We start from the raw sequence: 19,648 nt of genomic DNA, 5'->3' as shown, positions 1-19,648 counted from the left end.
CTCTTTCTAGGAATTTATCCTAAGAAAATAATCATAAATGTAACCTGAATACTATCATTGCAGTATTACTAACAACGGTAAAAAAAGCTATAAAGTATTTCATATATCCTAAAACAGAAATGGTAAAATATATAATAATTCATATAATATACTTGTGTCAAAAAATGTAAGGATATTAAAAATCACTATATGGTGATATGAAATAAATGAAGAATGTACAATCAGATATATAATCAGGTATAATCAGCAAGGTCTCAACCAGGTATGTTACATATGTATATATTGTACATCCAGAAAATGACTGGACAGAAATTATAAAATGTTACTGGTGGGTACTTCTAGGTGGGATTACAGATTAATTACTTTGCCTCTTTTATACATTTCTGGACTTCTGAGTTTTCAACAATGAACACGTATTGGTCTTTTACTTAATACAGAAAGATACCAAATGGACCTTAATGAATCCTGAGTTAGCTTTCACATGAGTTATACGTTATATTCTCAACTTGTCACTAATAGAAAACCTTTAAATAAACTTGTACACATTTCAACCATATAACAGCATCGTGAAAATGGGCTTTGAAATAAACTAGCGAAACCATAATAAAAGCATCGTTCCAATGATGTGGTTCAGCAAAGTAATTTTTAATAAGATTATTTTATCTCGTGATTTCAGCCCATATAGTAATAAACACAAAAATAGATGTTTCTTATCTGCCTCAGATAACATTAAAACAAAAAATCTGCCTGATTACATAAATTCATTTCAAGCTAACACCGTTCATCACATTTAATCAAATCTACGTAGGGCTTTCTCTTATAAAGAACAAGAGCTTTTTCTCTTTTGTTTATCTTACCCTATCTGATGCCATAATAGAATAGTTGTAAATATTCATTATTTGTTTTCTAGAGAAAAGAAAAGGGAATGAAAGGTCAATGCATAGAGTTTATTGATGCCCTCCTTACCCAAAATCCCCACAGTATTTATGGTGTCTCTCTAAATATTTCATGGATAAATATATAGTATTTTGTGCACACTAAAAATAATGAAAATAGAGAGACTTTAACCCCGTGTTGCCGTGAATTGCCAGTTTTGTAAAGAGTTATACACTTAAACTATGATATTGTAAACTCATAAACTTCCCTTGATATATGAAAATAATGGTACTAAGTGCAAACAAAATTTAAGATTAAAACTATGCAAGAGATCTAGAGTCTTTTTGTTTTCTCTTTTACCACATTCCAACTAAAGAAAAACTGTTTTCTATACAACCTACTCACTAAATACTTCTGACACCAAATGTTTGGGTTTTTTTTTCCCCACACCAACTGATTCTTCAACACCAGCTGCGTACCCTACAATTCAGTTCAGCTCAGTGCTGGCACTATTTACCCAGAGTTTACATCTGAGCCCCACTTCAGAAGCCAATTGTAAGCCCAGACCTCCCATATTTCTGACTGGCCAGCTGTAAGTTGGGGGCTCCCATGATCCCCTCCACAGGTTCAAAAATTTGCTAGAATGTCTCACAAAACTCAGGGAAACATTTACTTATATTTACTGGTTTATTATAAAGGATATGACAAAGGATATAGATGACCAGCCGATTGAAGTGTTACATAGAGTAAGGTATAGAGAGGGGCATGGAACATCTAAGCCCTCTCTTGGCATGCCACCCTCCCAGCACCTCCCTGTGTTCACTTGGAAACTCTATGAACCCCATAAATTATGGATTTTTATGGAAGCTTCATTATTCAGGCATAATACCTTAACTCAATCTTCAGCTTCTCTCCCTCCCGGAGGATGGAGGTGTGAGATAAATCAATAAATGATGTAGTCTTACAAAGTCACAAACTAAGGCCTTAATCTGTGATACATTCACTCATTCTAATATGTAAGTGTGCAAATAGTTATGAATTGTGGTTTTAAACTAAGGACCAATGGGCTATCCAGGAGCCAACCAAGAGTTGTCTTATTAGAACAAAAGATGCTCCTGTCACCCAGGAAGTTCCAAGGGATTTAGGAGCTCTGTGTTAGGCACCGGAGTCCAAGACCAAATATTAGAACAAAAGTCTCTAATATTAGAACAAAAATATTAGAACAAAAGGTTCTAGCACATCTATCACTAAGAAAATTACAAAATTTTTAGTAGCTCTGAATCAGCAACTGGGGACAGAAAGCAAATATATATATCTTATTTTGTCACACCATCCAACAGCAAATCCTGTCCTCTCTACCTCCAAATATATCTTGAAACTGCCTTCTTTTAATTTACTTGTAAACCCCTCATCAAAAACTGAAGGATGTTGCAATAGCCTCTTCATTGAGCTTCGCACTTCTACGCTTCTTTACCTCTAATATATTCATAACACTAAAGTAGTATGTTTAAACCCTATATCTGCTCATGTCGTTTCGCTGCTTAGAACTATTTGATGAATTTCTGTCATATTTCTAAGGAACTCTCATGTCTTCGCATTGTCTAGAAGATCCTTGAAGGGCTTCCCCTGCCTCCCTTCCCAGTCTCAGAACTGACACTTTCCCCTTTCCTGCTGCTGCACAGTCCTGCTGCCCTTTGACCTTTGTGGCTTCTGGGTCTTTACACTGGCTGTCTCCTCTTCCTGTACTGCTGTCTTCTCCACCCTTTTCACAGATGGCTCTCCTTCACCCTTCAGTTGTCTACTTAATGACTGTTTACAACGACCTCCTCACAGGCCGTTCTTTATTCACCCAGAAGTAGTAGGTCTTTCTGATTGGTTTTTCTCTCACAAAATCACATTGATTTTTAACCACAGTCAATAATTATATGCACATTTGAGTGTTAGAATGAGTGAATGAATCACAGATTAAGGCTGTAGTTTGTGACTGTAAGACTAGATAATTTATTGTGTCAATTGAAAAAAATGCACAACCTAAGCATGGAAATTGTGTTTTATTTGGTAGACAAAACTGAGGACTTAAGCCTGGACACAGACTCTTAGATAGCTTTGAGGGACTGCTCCAAAGAGATAAGGGCAGAGCCAGGATATATAGGAGTTTATGCAACAAAGACCAGGTAGTCAGAACATCAAAAGATGACTGTTAGTTAAAGAAAAGCAGACATCTCAGGGTAATGAATTTAGTGCTTTTCTACTATAAGAAGATGCAAAAGGCTGGGCTCATTGAAATCATTCCTTTGATATGTACCTCAGCTATCTGGGGCTAGTATCCTGTGTTTTCCCATTCTGAGTCTCCTCAGCGTGCACCCTTGGGAGGTAGCTGCAGGGCTGATGGCTTGATGGTGGGCAGGCTGTTTCTATCCTGAGGGGCAGCTCTAATGTGATAGCTTGATGGCTGCAACATCCTTTGTTTACTGATATGGCAGGCAACATTTTTTCACTCACAATTGATTTATTCCCCAAACACTAGGAGCCTATCATGGGCCAGATGCCAACCTGAGCACTGAAACTGCAAAAGAGAAGTCACTCTATTTGCCCTCAACCGCAGTCCTGTAGCTGAACCCACTTTGCAAGCAGATAATTTACAGAACAGTGGGAGCACACTTGTAGTAAATACAGACATGGAAGAGTTAATGTTTCCCTGGAAATCATGGAAGGATTCATAGAGGAAATGACGCTTCAACTGGATTATAAACCAGTTGCTTATGCTCCACTGCACAGTTAAACAGTGGAAGGATGAAACACTTTAAAAGTAGAAGGAACTTTTTTTAAAACTGCAATAAAGACCATGTTCATTGTATAGGTTGAAAGGACTATTTTTAACATAAAATCATGTTTAGTATATTGATGTCGTTATATACTTAGGTTTCTACAATTCTAAAGTCTTTTTTAATGATATTCTTTTTTTCTTGGTAATAAAATATTTTTCCAGGGAAATGCTGAATAAATCGTTGTTGAAATACACTCCATTGCTTTCTATCAATGACCCTGAAGTAATATAGAATTTACACTTCAGCAGTTGCTGTGCTCAAATGTGGAAGGTAGTGTATTGTGTTTGCTGATTTAAAAAAAAAATGTATGGCATAGGTCTAAGTGGTTTTGTGCTCATTTAGTCTTGAGGAAAATATCATTGACTTAACATATTAGTACCAAAGTGCAAAGCCTAGACAGTTGACTCTCAGTATTTTAAAAATTATTATTGCAAAGTTCATTATGTCTAAATAGTTTTAAGATACCTGTATCTCCTTATGTATATTTTTCAAATTGGCATAAACAATGGTAATGGAAAACAAAGCTATCCTGGAATGTGATAGAGTTTTGTTTTAAGTGGTGACTTTATTTTCTTAGGCAAATGTTATTTACTTTTCCCTCAGAAACAGGAAGCATATCCAGAAGTTTTTACGCAGTGATCTTATGGATAGCTACGGAGACTTCGTTTTTCTTTTCATGAAATAATTATTTGTCTTAAGAAATATTTAGTAAAATCCTTAGAACTTATGCTTTATCATATCTTATTATGTTTTCCAATATTTAGGTTGGAAAAGAGCAATTTTTCTCAGTATGATTATCTTATGAGATTTTTAACACTGGACCTCTAATATACCAATGAAATGTTAGGAGTTTGTATCCCCTTTTCTTCTAGCCTCTAGATTTTTTTCTGTTTCTGCTACCTCACTTACATCTTTAAAAATCCCCATTTTATAGTAGACACTTGTGGAATAAATGGGAATCTCCACATTCGTCTTAAGTGTCTGCAGTGCCCAAATACTTCTAGTATATCAAACTATATGTTTGTGGGATGTCCACAGGTCTCAGACACTGGAATGAACACTTTATTTACATTATCTGCATTATCTACCAATGGCAAACTTGACTCCAGAATTTTCATTTAAATCATATATAAAAAATGTTGAATTTGCTTAACATTTTAAAACTTTTTATGTTCTTAAAGTACTTGAAAATGGAACCAAGGATATATGAGTTTTAATTTAGAGTTCAGAATGAGGATGTTGTGGCGAAAGATTTAGGACTTGTTTCGAGACCTGTCCTATATATCTAAGTGATATTCAGAGGACTGAGATGTAAGTGAGAGTGGCATCCACAAATCTAAAGCAGTATACAGTAACCTATGGTTGGTGATACATGTAGAGTCCGACCAGGTGATTACTGTCAGCATTAAGAATCAGGTACATATTGCAAGGATCATCGTGAATGAGGGAGTAAGACATGCTGGTACCCTGGAGGAGGAACCTTACGTTGATGGTAAACCTCAGGCGCTTGGTTCCATAGTGTTCCAACAGCATTGGCCTAAGAACACTCAGATAACTGACAAATATTAAACATCCATATTTTCTAAAAAACATGTAATGTATAATCAAATAATTTTAAAAGATACACAAACATTGTTTAAATGGCTATTTCTTATTTTAACTTTTAATAAAATAAGCTAACAAAATAGTATATTGTTAAAAGTTTAGGTATAAGAAGGTGTTTTTGTAGCAATCAGAGATAATATCACCGTAGTGAGCGGCATTTCCATGATTGTAGTTGAATTAGGGTTGGAACTGAGTACATCTAAAGGAAGCATGTTTGTTTATTTCATTAATGAAATATTTAATGAGCTGGCAAATTGAGACTGAGGTTACTGTTGAATGCCTGAAGTATAGGAATTAGTTTTTATTGAAAGAACATCTCTATGTTTTATATGTATAAGTAGTACAGTTGACCTGCCAATATAAGCTATCAAAGAGCCTGATTGAATACCTGCTAAATGAAGTGCTACCACACCAAAAAACAGGAGTGTGTTGAAAAATTACTTATAAACAGGACTAGCATTTTCCTCTGGAATTAGATTTAAATCTGCAAAATTATTTTAATATTTATTTACTTAATATTTCAGAATTCTTCAACATAAAAAGCAAAAAAAAAAAAAAAAAAACACTCTCAATATATAACACATTTGTTTTCAAGCAGGTCTGCTTCTAAATGTAACTCCAGGGGTGAACGTAGGGGTCAGAGCCACAAATGCACAACCAGATAAATAAAATAGATCACTGGCCCCACTGAGTTATTAAGCATTAAAAATATAAATAGTAAAAGGCATACCAAAACAATCCTTTTCTTCTTAGATTAATGAGTAATGTAGTGTATATCCAAATTGTAATCTATCAACAGGTTAATTGGCTACATTTGTTTTTACTTTACAGTGTTTTTTCCTACAGTTCTAAGTTTTGACATATGCATCGTCATGTAACAGCCACCACAAATCTTCCCACACTCCCATCCACTGGCAGTCACTGATCGGTCCTACATATCTATAGTTTTGCCTTTTCTAGAATGCCACATAAATGGAATGTATGTGAATGTTAACAGCTTTATTCATAATATTTTAAAACTGGCAACAACTCAGCGTGTAAATGCAAACTATGTGGATAAGATACTCAGATTTGTAATTTTTTAGCCGTCCTAGATTGTTGAGAAGAATTTAGCAGATCAATAGATCTGTAACTTGGAGATGATAAAGACTTGCCCTTTTATGAAGAATATAGTCAAGAATTCTTAGCACTTAAGGAATTTAAAAATGAAAGGATGAAGAAAATATATTGATGGGTTTGAGACGTACTACTCAGGGCTAATTATGTGAGTAAATTAACATTTTTGTCAGTTAGAAAAACTATTTTCTATGAAGTTTTTAACTTAATTAAATGTTCCATAATAAGCAAGATCAATTATATCCTACCTAGGGAGAATTCTGGCTCTACAAAACCAAAGATGAAAGTCAAAACACAGAACCTTAAGATAAGGAAAATGATGTTGTCATCAATAAAAATTTGTTCCTTTAAGATTGTTTAGCAGAGAAATATGTTGAACACATTTTTCTCAAATTCTACATTTATTATTGCATTCAATCCGGCTTAACTTTATTGGATAGAAGCAGTATTCTAAGTAAAACTGCTTCATTTATTTAACAAACATCTACTAGTCATCTATTCAATAGTTGACACCATGTTGCATGCTAGAATTATAAAGATAAGTGTCACACAGTCTCTGGCTTCAGGTAATTCAGATTATGGCCAAGAAGACAGAAAAACACCAAAATAGTGGTTATATTGTAACAAGTGATATATGCTGTAATACAGTGGTTAACATCTATTTCCTCTGATCACTCTGCAGTATCTCTGTCATGAAGAAATGCTTGAATTCTTCAAATGAGTGGTACTGGCTCTGTCCTGCCACACACTTAACATTCATCTCTATTACAACACTTGCCATTTTGTATTATAACAATTTGTTTAAACTTCTGACCTCCACAATAAGCAGTGAGTTCTTCAAAGGAGAGGAGCTGTAATTTATTCATCACTTAATGAATAAGAGCAGATTCTTACTAATAGCTTTTATGGAAGGAGGGACAGGCATGCACAGTGGCGATGTGGAACACAAGGAGGGCCATGTCACCTATAGCTGAGATGGATTTTCAAGGATTAGAGACAGCTTGATTAACAGTGGATCCAGGTGAGAGAAGAGAGGTAATAACACTAATATTTTATGGCAGAAGGATAAACAGGTAGTCAGTAACTGAAACAGAGAAGAATTGTTAACAAGAAATGATGGACTCTAGGTAGAGTGAATTTGAGATGTTGACAGGGCGTCCTTGAGAAAGTGTTCAGTAGAAGGCTGGAAATGCTGATCGATTAATCAGGAAAGAATTCTGGATTAGAGATGTGAATTTGAGTGTCATAATCATGGAGGTGATATTGAAGTTATGAAAGACTAAGAAATTTCCAAGAAAGAATGTCTAAGGTGAGTTAAGATTAAGTACTGAATTTTGAGGAATTCAAAGGAATCCCAAAGAAGAGGAGAAAAGTAAAGGGTTCTGTGGACTGGTGAAGTTTGCAGAGAGCCTGTAAAGGCACATCATTGGTGTATTTCAAGGTAAAAGGGGTGAGAAGATGGGAGGCAAGGGAATGGAATACTGACCAAGCTTTGGGACATAATTCCTGGGTTCAAATCCCAGCTCCATCATGAGCCTTGGGCACATCATCCAAACTACCCGAACCCCTTTATCTTTACAATGCCTGTCTCATGGTTTTGTTTGGGATTAGACTATATAAAATACTTAAAAGAGTAGGACACATAGTAAGCACTCAGTCCATGGGTTTATTGACCTCAATGAAAGCAGTTTCACTAAAGTATTAGGAGGAAGATCTTGGAATCCAGAGGAAGAAGAGAGAAACAAAGCTATGTCTTTGGAATTTGAAGAAAACCACTTTTGGAGTAGGCAGAATTTCTTAGTAGCACTGAGAAATCACCTGAGGTTAGATAACTTGAATCTATATGCCTTCAGTCATTATAATTATTATGTATTATGAAATATACAATAATATTGTTATATTAGTCATTCTGATTAGTTGAATTTGCTGTCATTTTCCAAAATAATAATGGAGAAAACATGTTTAATTAACATAGAGACAGGACCGGTATGGAAGACCATTATGGTGGCAAGAACTAGAACAGAGTACTGGTTAGATTATGACTTTAGCGATCCTTTTGTTCCAGCATCTTTGGATCCTGCATCATTTGGTAAAGAGTTCAGTGGAGTAAAAAACACAAGAAGACTATTAAAAGTAGATAATAGGAAGTAGCTATAAACTAGACATAAAAATTAGGAAATCAGTAGATTTTAGAGCACTGGAAGTGTAGAAGACTGTGATCAAAAAATGAGATTGCAGAATTTGAGATCTTAGAGGTAAAGCAGTTTGAGGAGATGGAAAAATGTAAAGTATTATCAAATGGTTCATATAAATGATTCATTTGCTTCCCACACTACTCTGTGAGACAGGGAGATCAGAATAGCAAGTTTAAGTGAACATACTAGCTACGCCCCTCTAAAACAGGCTCAAGTGAAAGGCTTTAACTTTAGGAATCCATTGTGCTTTACATTACACCAGGATAAATTTGGAAATTTGTTCTTCATGTCTATGATGTTTGTTAGTTTGATATATTTTTATTTTTCTCTTCAAGAGATTGAAACTTCTATCTTATTTTGGGTTTCTTTCACTTATATCATTTAACTACAAAGTCATTGTGTTCCTTTGAGTCTTTAAATGGTTTTAAAACAACTGATTTTTTAAAATTCTAGTAAGAGTTGATGCATTTACTTTTAGTCGCTAATGCTAGGATTTACATTGGTAAACGCTATTATTAGAAATATTGATTCTATCTTCCTTGCCAGAGAAATAGTTACTTTAAAAATATTCATTTTAAAAAAACGGTAAAATTTCTTCTTTGTTTAATTTTGCTCTTTGAGTACTGAATATATTGTGGTAAGTATTTCTTTAAAATTCATTTCATGTGACTATGAAAGATTACCTCTGTAACTGCCTTTCTTTTAATCTCAATAAACCATGAGAATTTATTCAACATTTATATCAGCCATTGCCATAAATAGTAGAAATTAAAAGAAAAATACTCCACAGTTCTGTGCTTAGAAAACTCACAGGCTAATGGTCCATTTTGACACATATTTATAGATTTATAAAACAATGTGCTAAATCCAGTCCTATAAGTCTGCTTAGTATTATGGCAGTGCAGAGGGGAAGCTACCTAATTCATCCCGACAGTGGCAAGTAAAAGGGGCTTCCCAGAAGATGGATGCTAGAACTGCATTATAAGATAAGTATGGGTTAGTCAGGTATGCACAGGGGTGCCTTGATTGAAGACAGAGGTTGGAAGTAATGTGATGGTGATGGGAATTGAATGCAGCTCTAAGTCAGAGTGCACAAAGTGAGGCAGGGTGATGTAAAGAGTTAAGCTCAAGCGGTAAGCTAGGGCCACATAATGGAAAGCCTCGTATGTCTTTTAAAGGAGCCTGAACTTTGCTTTAGGACTAGTGATTGCCCAAGTGTGTTTATTTATAATTTTATGATTATATGCATAGCATTCCTATGAGAAGATAATATATGTATTACAGTGCATATATAAACATGAAAAATTTAAAGATAGGTTTAAAGAAGAAATAATATTTTTAAAATTATGAATGTATTGATAGAGGTTCTTGGTTGCAAACTACAGAATCTACTATCTAATTTAAGGAAGGAAGTGAATAATAAGAAGGCTCTCTGAGTAATTGGGGTGATTGGAGAACCAGGCTCTTTGTAGGTGCTTAGCCAACCATAGCTCTAGGGCATCACTGCTTCCTCTGCTTGGCACCTCTGACTCTTGGAATTTAGAGACCTGATATCTGCCAGTGTTTACAAGAGAAAAATTGAATGACTGCTGCTGTGTTTGCCAGAAGATTTTCTCATTTGTGACTCTGTAGGCCCTTTGTTATATGTCATATCTGTCTATAAGGGAGTCTGGAAATGTGAGTTTTTTGCAGTCCTAACTTCGGAAGGTAAGACTCATAATGTGGGGAAATTATCAAATAAGATGTAGGGAAGATATTCAAAAGATTTGAGCAGCTGCAAATGGCAGGTGTTTGCTACAGTGGTACAAAATACCCTTTTTGCTGTCATTAAAAATGCAATTTATTATTGGTAATAATATGATTTATAAATGTGTTTGGTCATCATGTTTTAAGCTCTCAGTAGCTAATATCTCAAGCAAAATACTAACCTGGGGGGAGATCATCATTAATATTTTCTATAAGTTCAAATTTCAAATTTTCTTCTTGATAATTACTTTTCTAGTTGGTTTGCTATATGATCTCAATACATCACTTTATTTGGAATGTATGGTGAGACTCATAAAGTACACATAGCAGAGTAGGAAAAGTTACCGGTTTACCATTCCTTTAGGTTAGCTTGTGCTTTCGTTACAAATATTCTCTTCAGTGTGTGGATTATTTGCAGGCGGTTTTGTTTTAAAAGCCACTTGTCTATTTTATGAGACTTAACTTTTGTCTGTGTCTAATATCTGTAATCCAGTTTACCTGAATTCAATTAATAGAGTGCAGGTGAGCAGCAGTGTATCATAGTAGACTGAGAACCAGCCAGGAAGTGAGAGAACCATGGTTCAAACCCTTCACCCTGTGGAGCTCCCATCCTCATTCAGGTGACCCTGCTCACCCTACATTACTTCTGCATCTTCTGACACACTGACTAAGTGAGGGTGCCTATGTTAGCCTGCACATGAATATTAATATAGACCTATTTTACTTCTTCTTCTTTAGATTAAGAACAGATATATTCAGAATTTCAGATATTTTCTTATGCCCCAAGGGATTACTTTGTGCACCTTGCAGGGCAGGTGCATTACATTTTGGAATCTACTACCTTGGTAAAGAGAAGTCTTTGAAGAGTGGTACATAAGGAAATGACAATGGCCAGATGTGAACGTTCAAGCACTGACCCAAATGTAGCAGATTGAAGCTTATTGAGAAAGACTGAAGGCAGGAAGGCCAGATAAAAGAATATTGTATGTTGCCCAGGCCAGAAATGGCAGGAGGGATGATATGATAGAATAAGTCTCAATCTTCAAGATTTGGTAAATGATTGGGAGTAGTTATTGGTAGGAGAAAGAATGAGGAATGATTTTCTGGTTCCTGACCAAAGCACAGTTGTTTTGTTTTGTTTTGTTTTAATTTTTAACACAACAGGTGAATTCTTACATGCTGTGTGAATCCTGATTGCCTTCTCAGGGGAAAAAAAAGGTTATGGATAATGTTCTTCTTTCCTGATGCCATGCAGTATTTGCAGCAGTATTTTCATTCATTCTATAAACATTCCCCTGGATCTGCTCTAGACACTGATTCTTAGCAAACCTCCGATAAGATTACTCTCAGGTTTGCGCTCAGTTCTTAGCAGTATGATTTTCCAAAAATGGAAAGTGCACATTTTTCATCATGAGATTAAAAAAATAAGAATTCTCTTCCCAACGCGTGACACACGTTAAATGAGAGTGTGGGTGACTTTGCATCTTGCCTCGTGTGCTTAGCTCATTACTGCTGCCTGTTTGCCTTTAGCTGGGATGACAGCAGCTCGGTAAGCAGCGGCCTCAGTGACAACCCTGGATAACATCAGCACTGATGACCTGAACACCACATCTTCCGTCAGCTCTTACTCCAGACGCCACTGCCCCGTCCCGAAAGAACATGCAGGTGAGAATTGCCCCTCTGTTTCCCCAGGGCTTCTGCCACATTTTCCCCCAAATTATGTTGCATTGCATTAAAACATAGCATAAACCTCTTAATCTGAAGGAGTTGCATAAACTGAAGCAGCTTATGTATATATATTTTTTCAGTTGATCACAGTTTAACCCAGAAAGCCTTATGTTGCCATATCTGTCTTTATAATAATATGTGTGTCTAGAACTCCAAAAATGATTTTAATAGTCTAATTTTGGATAGTTCCTGATTAATTTTATACTGGTCTCTGAGACACATTGCTGGATCTCTTGTGAATGGTGAATCGAGAATGAATATTAGGTAATTAAGTTTTATTTTGTCTTACTTTTCCTTGTTAGCTTTGACATATAAAGTGCCTTCCTCTCTGGAGTGTTCAGTTGGGGTTTTCTGCACACATTTCTTCTGATATTCTCTAATATGTGTAATTGAGAATTATAGGGCTAAAATTAAGGAAACTTAAATGAAGACAGATTAAAAAAAAATAGAGGAATCTTCAGAACTCTTTTGAAATACAAATCACTGCTTCTTTTTTTTTTTAACCAGTTATCTGAAAGGACATTCCAGGGCCCAATTCACACTTGATAAACTTTTCTGCACAAAGTTTTTCTGTCCTATTTTCTTCATAGCTGAAGACAGATTCAGAGAAACGATCTGCAACCGATGAGCCCTGGGATAGTACCGAGGAGGTGAAAAAAACAGAGGAGGACTTTGATAGCCATGGGGATGGAGGTGGCAAGTGGAAGGGCGTTTCCTCCGGACTCCCTGAAGACCCTGAGAAGGCAGGGCAGAAAGCCTCCCTGTCTGTTTCACAGACAGGCTCCTGGAGAAGAGGCATGTCAGCCCAGGGAGGAGCACCACCTAGGCAAAAAGCTGGAACCAGTGCGCTCAAGACCCCTGGTAGGCTTGTCATCTGGCAGCTGTTATGCCAAATTGTTTTATTGTTTCCATTCGATCTTTTTGTCTTTCATAGTAGCTTTTCTTAATTACATCAGATTTTTCTTCATGCTAAATTTCTAAATTTCACATGCTTTGTCATATGCATCCACATGACTGTAACATTCCAGGCATCCTCTAGAGGGCGTCCTCATAATTTGGTGAGTGTCTATTTTGCCACAGTCATTTCTGATCATGTGGAAATAAAATAAGCCTACTTATTAATAAACATAAGATTGCCTTCATTCTGCCTTTCTTATGAAAGTTTGGGATATGTATGTTAACTCTGCCCCTACGTTTCACTTCCAAGTCTAAGAGAAAGAGCAGTCATGCTAAGCTACTTGGAAGGCTGGAGATTTGAAACATCATTTCTGAAATAGACTTGATGCAAAAAGGGAGTGAAAGAATTGTGCAAGTTGTACTATCCTTTTTTTTAAAAAAGACTCTCTCCCTATTTTAAAAATGGTTCCTCATTTTAAATAGTGCCACCTGAAGTACTGATGCAACAGGGTACTCCAAATACAATCATCTCAGAGATATTCAAATGAATTCCTTTTTGAGCACTTAGTTTGATGAGATTAAGTGCTATCTTTATAAAGGAAGGGAGTTGCAAGATCTAAGGCAATAATAAATAGCAAAAATAGGTGTTTTCATTTTTATCTCCTTGATCTCTCGTCACTTTCCTCTAACAGCCATATTTTTATAGCTTTGTAGTTAATCCTCTGAATGTATTAAGAGGACATGCCTATTTAAATCTAAAACAGTGAATATTTAGGAATTGAGGTAATATAAAGATGTATTTACATCTTACACTTTGTTTAAAGAAATATTGTGAAATCAAAATGTGCAGACACATAAATTTGTGTATTTTTCACTCATTAGGGAAAACTGATGATGCCAAAGCTTCTGAGAAAGGGAAAACTCCCCTGAAAGGATCGACTCTACAGAGGTCTCCTTCAGACGCAGGAAAAAGCAGTGGAGATGAGGGGAAAAAGCCCCCCTCGGGCATTGGAAGATCAACGGCCACTGGCTCTTTTGGATTTAAGAAGCCAAGTGGAGTAGGGTCATCTGCCATGATCACAAGCAGTGGAGCCACCGTAACAAGTGGCTCAGCAACACTGGGTAAAATCCCCAAATCTGCTGCCATTGGTGGGAAGTCAAATGCCGGGAGAAAAACCAGTTTGGACGGTTCACAGAATCAGGATGATGTTGTGCTGCATGTCAGCTCGAAGACCTCCCTGCAATACCGCAGTTTGCCCCGCCCATCCAAATCCAGCACCAGTGGCATTCCCGGCCGAGGTGGCCACAGATCCAGCACCAGCAGTATAGATTCCAATGTCAGCACTAAGTCAGCTGGTGCCACTACCTCAAAACTGAGAGAACCCACGAAGATCGCCTCAGGGCGCTCGAGTCCCGTCACTGTCAACCAGACAGACAAGGAAAAGGAAAAAGTAGCAGTCTCAGATTCAGAGAGTGTTTCTTTGTCTGGTTCCCCCAAATCCAGCCCCACGTCTGCTAGTGCCTGTGGGACACAAGGGCTCAGGCAGCCAGGGTCCAAGTATCCTGACATTGCCTCACCTACATTTCGAAGGTAAGAAAGCATAAAATGATGCTGAGAAAATATAAAATGCTATATCTTAGGATATATGTGTGTCCTATATCCTATCGTATAAAAGATGTATATCCTAAACATATATGTCCTAAGTATATATATTCTATGACACGTATATCTTAGAATGTTTTATTCAGTTTCTGAGTAAAATGCGTTTTATGAAGCTGATGATATAAATAGCTAGTGAAAGAAATATCGCTCATTTTGAGAAATGCTTCAACTTTGTAGTTTCACTATCATGTCATATTAGCAACACAAATAGCATTTATGAGAGACTTAAAAGCAGATGGCAATACCTAGGGGGAGTGATAAAACAGGAGCTTGCAAAATTTCCATAGATTTTAATCTTTCCACAGTTAAAAATAAAATAGAACGTTAATAGGTCTTTATGACTATTGGTATTCATTTCTAGTGTCTATATTATCTTGCTGGCTCTTAATGAGCTGGTGATCGTGAGTGTGGATGAAGTTGTGTTCCTTGTACAGTACTGGATCACAATGGACAGATGTATATAGTACCATATCTTGACATGTGAATGAAAATCTAGGTATGATATGATTGACAGAATTTGAAAAACTTTGGATGTTTGATACAGGATTATAACTAAGAAATGGGCTAGGTTTTCTAACTCCTCATCAGCTTTCTTTGATATGACTCTGATAAGCAGCAGGACTTGGTTTCTGCACCGGGACTGTCTTTGGTATTGAGTTCTCCTTCGAGAACTCAAGTTCGAGAACTTGAGAGTTCTCCTTCGAGATATCACTGTTTTAAATACTGATGTGTTTTAAGTGGCAGGAAAATGCATACAGTGAAAGACTTGGGACAAATAGTCAAACCTCTCTGGGTCTGTTTCCTCATCTATGAAATGATAGAGTATGATTTGTCTTTCATGACATGTTAAGTATTTTTAATGTTTTTATTATACTGACTAACCCAAGAATCTTGATATCTGGGAGATATCAAGGGTCTTGAACCATTTACTTTTATATTTCAGGCAATCATCAGATACATGGCTGTTTGCAAAACCTAGAGGTTTTATATCTCTCAGTAGCAATATTAGTCCTGAAGAGCTGGTTTTTGAAATGTTGCCATCGCGTTGCAAAGAATAGTCTCTAGTAGTGGGAGTAAATATCTCTGTTGCTTAAGTAGAAGCCAGTGGTGCCCTCCAGTGGCCTTTACCTATGAAACAATTTCTCATATTCGTCACAAAAATGTTTCACTATAGGAAATATGGATTCCACTGCAACTTAATTTAGTCATCGTTATGCCATTATTTCATGTCACTTTATTTCCATATTTACATAAATTCGATTATATCATCTGCTTCATTTACAAAAACTAAAATGTTTCTGAACTAAACTCCAGCGTCTAACTTAGCACCAACTGTGTTCAAATCACTATTACAGATATGTATTTGAATAGCACTGGCAACTGACATAAAAACCCTTTGGTCTTTCTTGGGGAAAATACAGACAAACCAACATGTTTGCTGTCAGTGTCCAATATCGTTTCTAACCAAATGCTCTCTGAAAGTCAAGTCAGGGCCACCAGCTATACAACATAACACCTAAACCTTGCCTTAAGCATTCCTTTTAGATTTTGGATAAACTTTAAAATGAAAAGAAAAAAAGAAAAGAAAAATAATTTACATGTTATATACCGAATGCGTAGAAGTTGTTTCATTATAATGGTTCTGTAAATAGGTAGCAGCAAGTACGTGCAAATATTTAAGTTTTGCAAAAGATTCTCTTGATCGCTTAATTGTGAAAACCAGGGACTTTCATGTTTGATTTACAGTTCCTTTTGTTTGGCCCATGTCCCCCCACCACTGGGGTGGCAGCCCGGGACCGACTTACCCTTTTGGCGATATGAGAGATTTTTGGCACTAGAAGTTCAAGCTTATCAAGTTCATTAACATAGAGACAGGAAGTGCTCGGGTAGCTCGGTCCACCAAAAGCACACTTGGCTCTATGTACTGTAACCCTAAAATATTAAATGTGGATATTAGTTTCTCGGAACAACTGAAGTTGTTATTTGTTTTTCTTTTAGGTTGTTTGGTGCCAAGGCAGGTGGCAAATCTGCCTCTGCACCTAATACTGAGGGTGTGAAATCCTCCTCTGTAATGCCCAGTCCTAGTACCACATTAGCGCGGCAAGGCAGTCTGGAATCACCGTCGTCTGGTACGGGCAGCATGGGCAGTGCTGGTGGGCTAAGTGGCAGCAGCAGCCCTCTCTTCAATAAACCCTCAGACTTAACTACAGATGTTATAAGCTTAAGTCACTCGTTGGCTTCCAGCCCAGCATCGGTTCACTCTTTCACATCAGGTGGTCTCGTGTGGGCTGCCAATCTCAGCAGTTCCTCTGCTGGCAGCAAGGACACTCCAAGTTACCAGTCCATGACTAGCCTCCATACGAGCTCTGAGTCCATTGACCTCCCCCTCAGCCACCACGGCTCCCTGTCTGGACTGACCACAGGCACTCACGAGGTGCAGAGCCTGCTCATGAGAACGGGTAGTGTGAGATCTACTCTCTCAGAAAGGTGAGCTCTCCTGGAGGCGTCGATGAAGTCCTCACCCCCTCCTCCCTGCACTGTACCTACCTCTCCCCACACCCTGCTCAATTCCCTTGATTTCAGTGGGAGTGCCACTTTGCAGAGGGACATCAGATTGATGAGACTGGCTGGGCCTTTTCTTTGGTCTCATTGCCAAGTTTGTAGAAGGAAAAAACCATTAAGGATCCATAAAAAATTGAATAATTAGTTTCTTAATATGAATGCATACATATATACCCAATAGGCAATTTAAATAAAATTCATAGCATGTATTTATGTATTTAATGATGTTTTCTCAAGACATGTCAGTGATTTGGCTTGAGCTCCAGGACAGCACAGTTCCTTAGGATAATTTAAGCATTTTTAAAGACCAAATTTAAATGGATTCTACAGTTATGCTCAGAGTAAAATGTTCAATTGGCTTTATTAGTATTTCCATGGAAAAATAGCAAATGGATCACTGGGAATCCTAGTTGAAGTGGAAGAAAGATCAGTTGTCAGATATGAATTCTTAGAGAAAATTACAAACACTGGTGACATTTTTAGTAGGCTCTTTAAAACTAAACCACATTACAAGGTGTTTCTCATTGATTTAATGAATTACTGTTTTCTTCTAAACTTAAAATGAAGACCTTAATGAAGCATGCCTTGCCTAATATACTTACCAGAAAGCATCTCTGTTGACCAAAATGGCTCTAGATTCTCTTCCCTAAAAAATCCTTTCTCAGATATTTTGGTACTGACTGTTTCCCTCAGGCACATGTCTTAAAACTGCCCCTTTTTTCCTGATGAACTTAATGCTATTTGTTTCTTGGCACACCTAAAGCTTTCAGAAATGGTCTTGGCTGTATATCTTAATTGAGTTATTTGTGAAAGCACCACTGGTCACTGAAAATGCCTGATACCTTTCCCAAACTTTTGTTCAGTCTATTATTGATGCTGACATATCACCTCAAACTAAGCACACGGCAAATAGGTTATTGTTTGTTAACCAGAATCAACCTCCAAGATACTGATTAGTTTTTAATCATGAATATGACTGCAACAAGTTGACCGTTTAACCATCAACCTACTTCTTTGGCATTGATGATACATTAAAAATACAGAAAAATGGTCAAGTAATTATCTGTAACCAAGTAACCCTCAAATAAAACCGGATGTTAAGATTGATGAGTTTTATGCAACATAAATGCAATGTTAATATTTTGCTTTGATCTATATTTTAGCAGAAGTCAGTATATATATATATATATATATATATATATAGTCTCACTATAGAAATACACTGGCAAATATACAGTTACGTATTCTCTTTAAGCAAACCTTTTTTTTTTTCAGTCTTTGAAATAGACCAGTTTTACAGATGGATGTATTATAAATAGCCAGATAAATAATTTTTCTAAAATAAATTTTAAATAAATTAATTTTGAATAAATGAATGTTCTACCCTTGATTCTTAGTAAAATATATTGATGAATATTAAACTGTGAAAAGCAAATTATCTTCATAGGTATATTATATAATATAAACATTTAATTAGTTTCTTCCAATAGATTACTAGATTGAAATAATTTTTGATATAAGAAATTGTGCCTTTTCTTTCTTGCGAACAAATTTGCAAGCAATAGCAATTTATTCTGATCCTTGAAAGTACACCCAAGAACTTTATGATCCCTTGAAGAGAAAATTAGATCCTGTCAGAGATCCTGGCTTAATCATAATTAAGTCCGCAGAATGTTGGGAACATCAAGGAAACCAAAGAGCCATGCCCAAGAGAAAATGTGCCAAAGTGTAATATTTAAGACAAAGTAATTAGAAAGATATAATAGAGATGTATGTAAGTTCATGACTTATCTGTTTCTCTACGATTTCAGAAGACTTTATTGATACTCATTATCCTAGTACTGTTAAATAGTTTCTCATTCAGATTTTAATTTTAGTCTAAATTTCTCCTCATTAAAATATCATAAACAAACAAACAAATTCTTTAACAGTTTTTCCTCTAACTGCTCTAGGTCATTGGTGGCCTTTGGTTATAACTATTAATAGTTCACATTTGTTTTGTTCATTTTGTTTTTTGTGACCAAACCAAACCTTAAAAATAATTTAAAGTTGTAGCCAAATTTTAAATTTTCTGGCTTGTTTTTAACTATCAGACCTGGCTCCCCTGCCTTTATAACCGTGCACTGAAACAGTGCCTGTCTTCTTCAGACTGTTGGTTAAAATTCCTCCTTCACTTGTGCAGGCGTAAGAGTTTTCGACTTTTCAGTGTTTGTGAAAACTGTCTATATTATAAAATCATTAATATCCAGATTCAAACAGATATTTCTGCTTAAAGTTTTAACTTATATTGGTAAACTTAAATTTTTTTCTGATTTTTCTTTCATTAAATTCTCTGCATCATACAAACACATAATGTTTATACAATTAATAACATGGGCAAAACAGTGCCTATTTTCAATGTACTCTGAAATGTTAAAATTGAATAAATTTGC

At 36.2% G+C, this 19,648-nt stretch overlaps 1 protein-coding gene across 1 annotated transcript in view; it reads left to right on the top strand.

Moving 5' to 3' along the window:
- NAV3 (neuron navigator 3) overlaps positions 1–19,648 on the top strand; it is a 592,483-nt gene that overhangs the window by 484,375 nt on the left and 88,460 nt on the right. The window contains 6 exon segments of the mRNA XM_032644349.1: positions 11,897–11,936; positions 11,938–11,997; positions 11,999–12,031; positions 12,685–12,955; positions 13,874–14,582; positions 16,653–17,141. Coding sequence (XP_032500240.1) covers positions 11,897–11,936; positions 11,938–11,997; positions 11,999–12,031; positions 12,685–12,955; positions 13,874–14,582; positions 16,653–17,141 — 1,602 coding nt within the window.

This window comes from Phocoena sinus, chromosome 10, assembly GCF_008692025.1.
Source record: "Phocoena sinus isolate mPhoSin1 chromosome 10, mPhoSin1.pri, whole genome shotgun sequence".
NCBI classification, from domain to species: Eukaryota; Metazoa; Chordata; class Mammalia; order Artiodactyla; family Phocoenidae; genus Phocoena; species Phocoena sinus.
The sequence above is the reverse complement of the archived record's forward strand: the minus strand, read 5'-3'. Positions and strand labels throughout refer to the sequence as shown.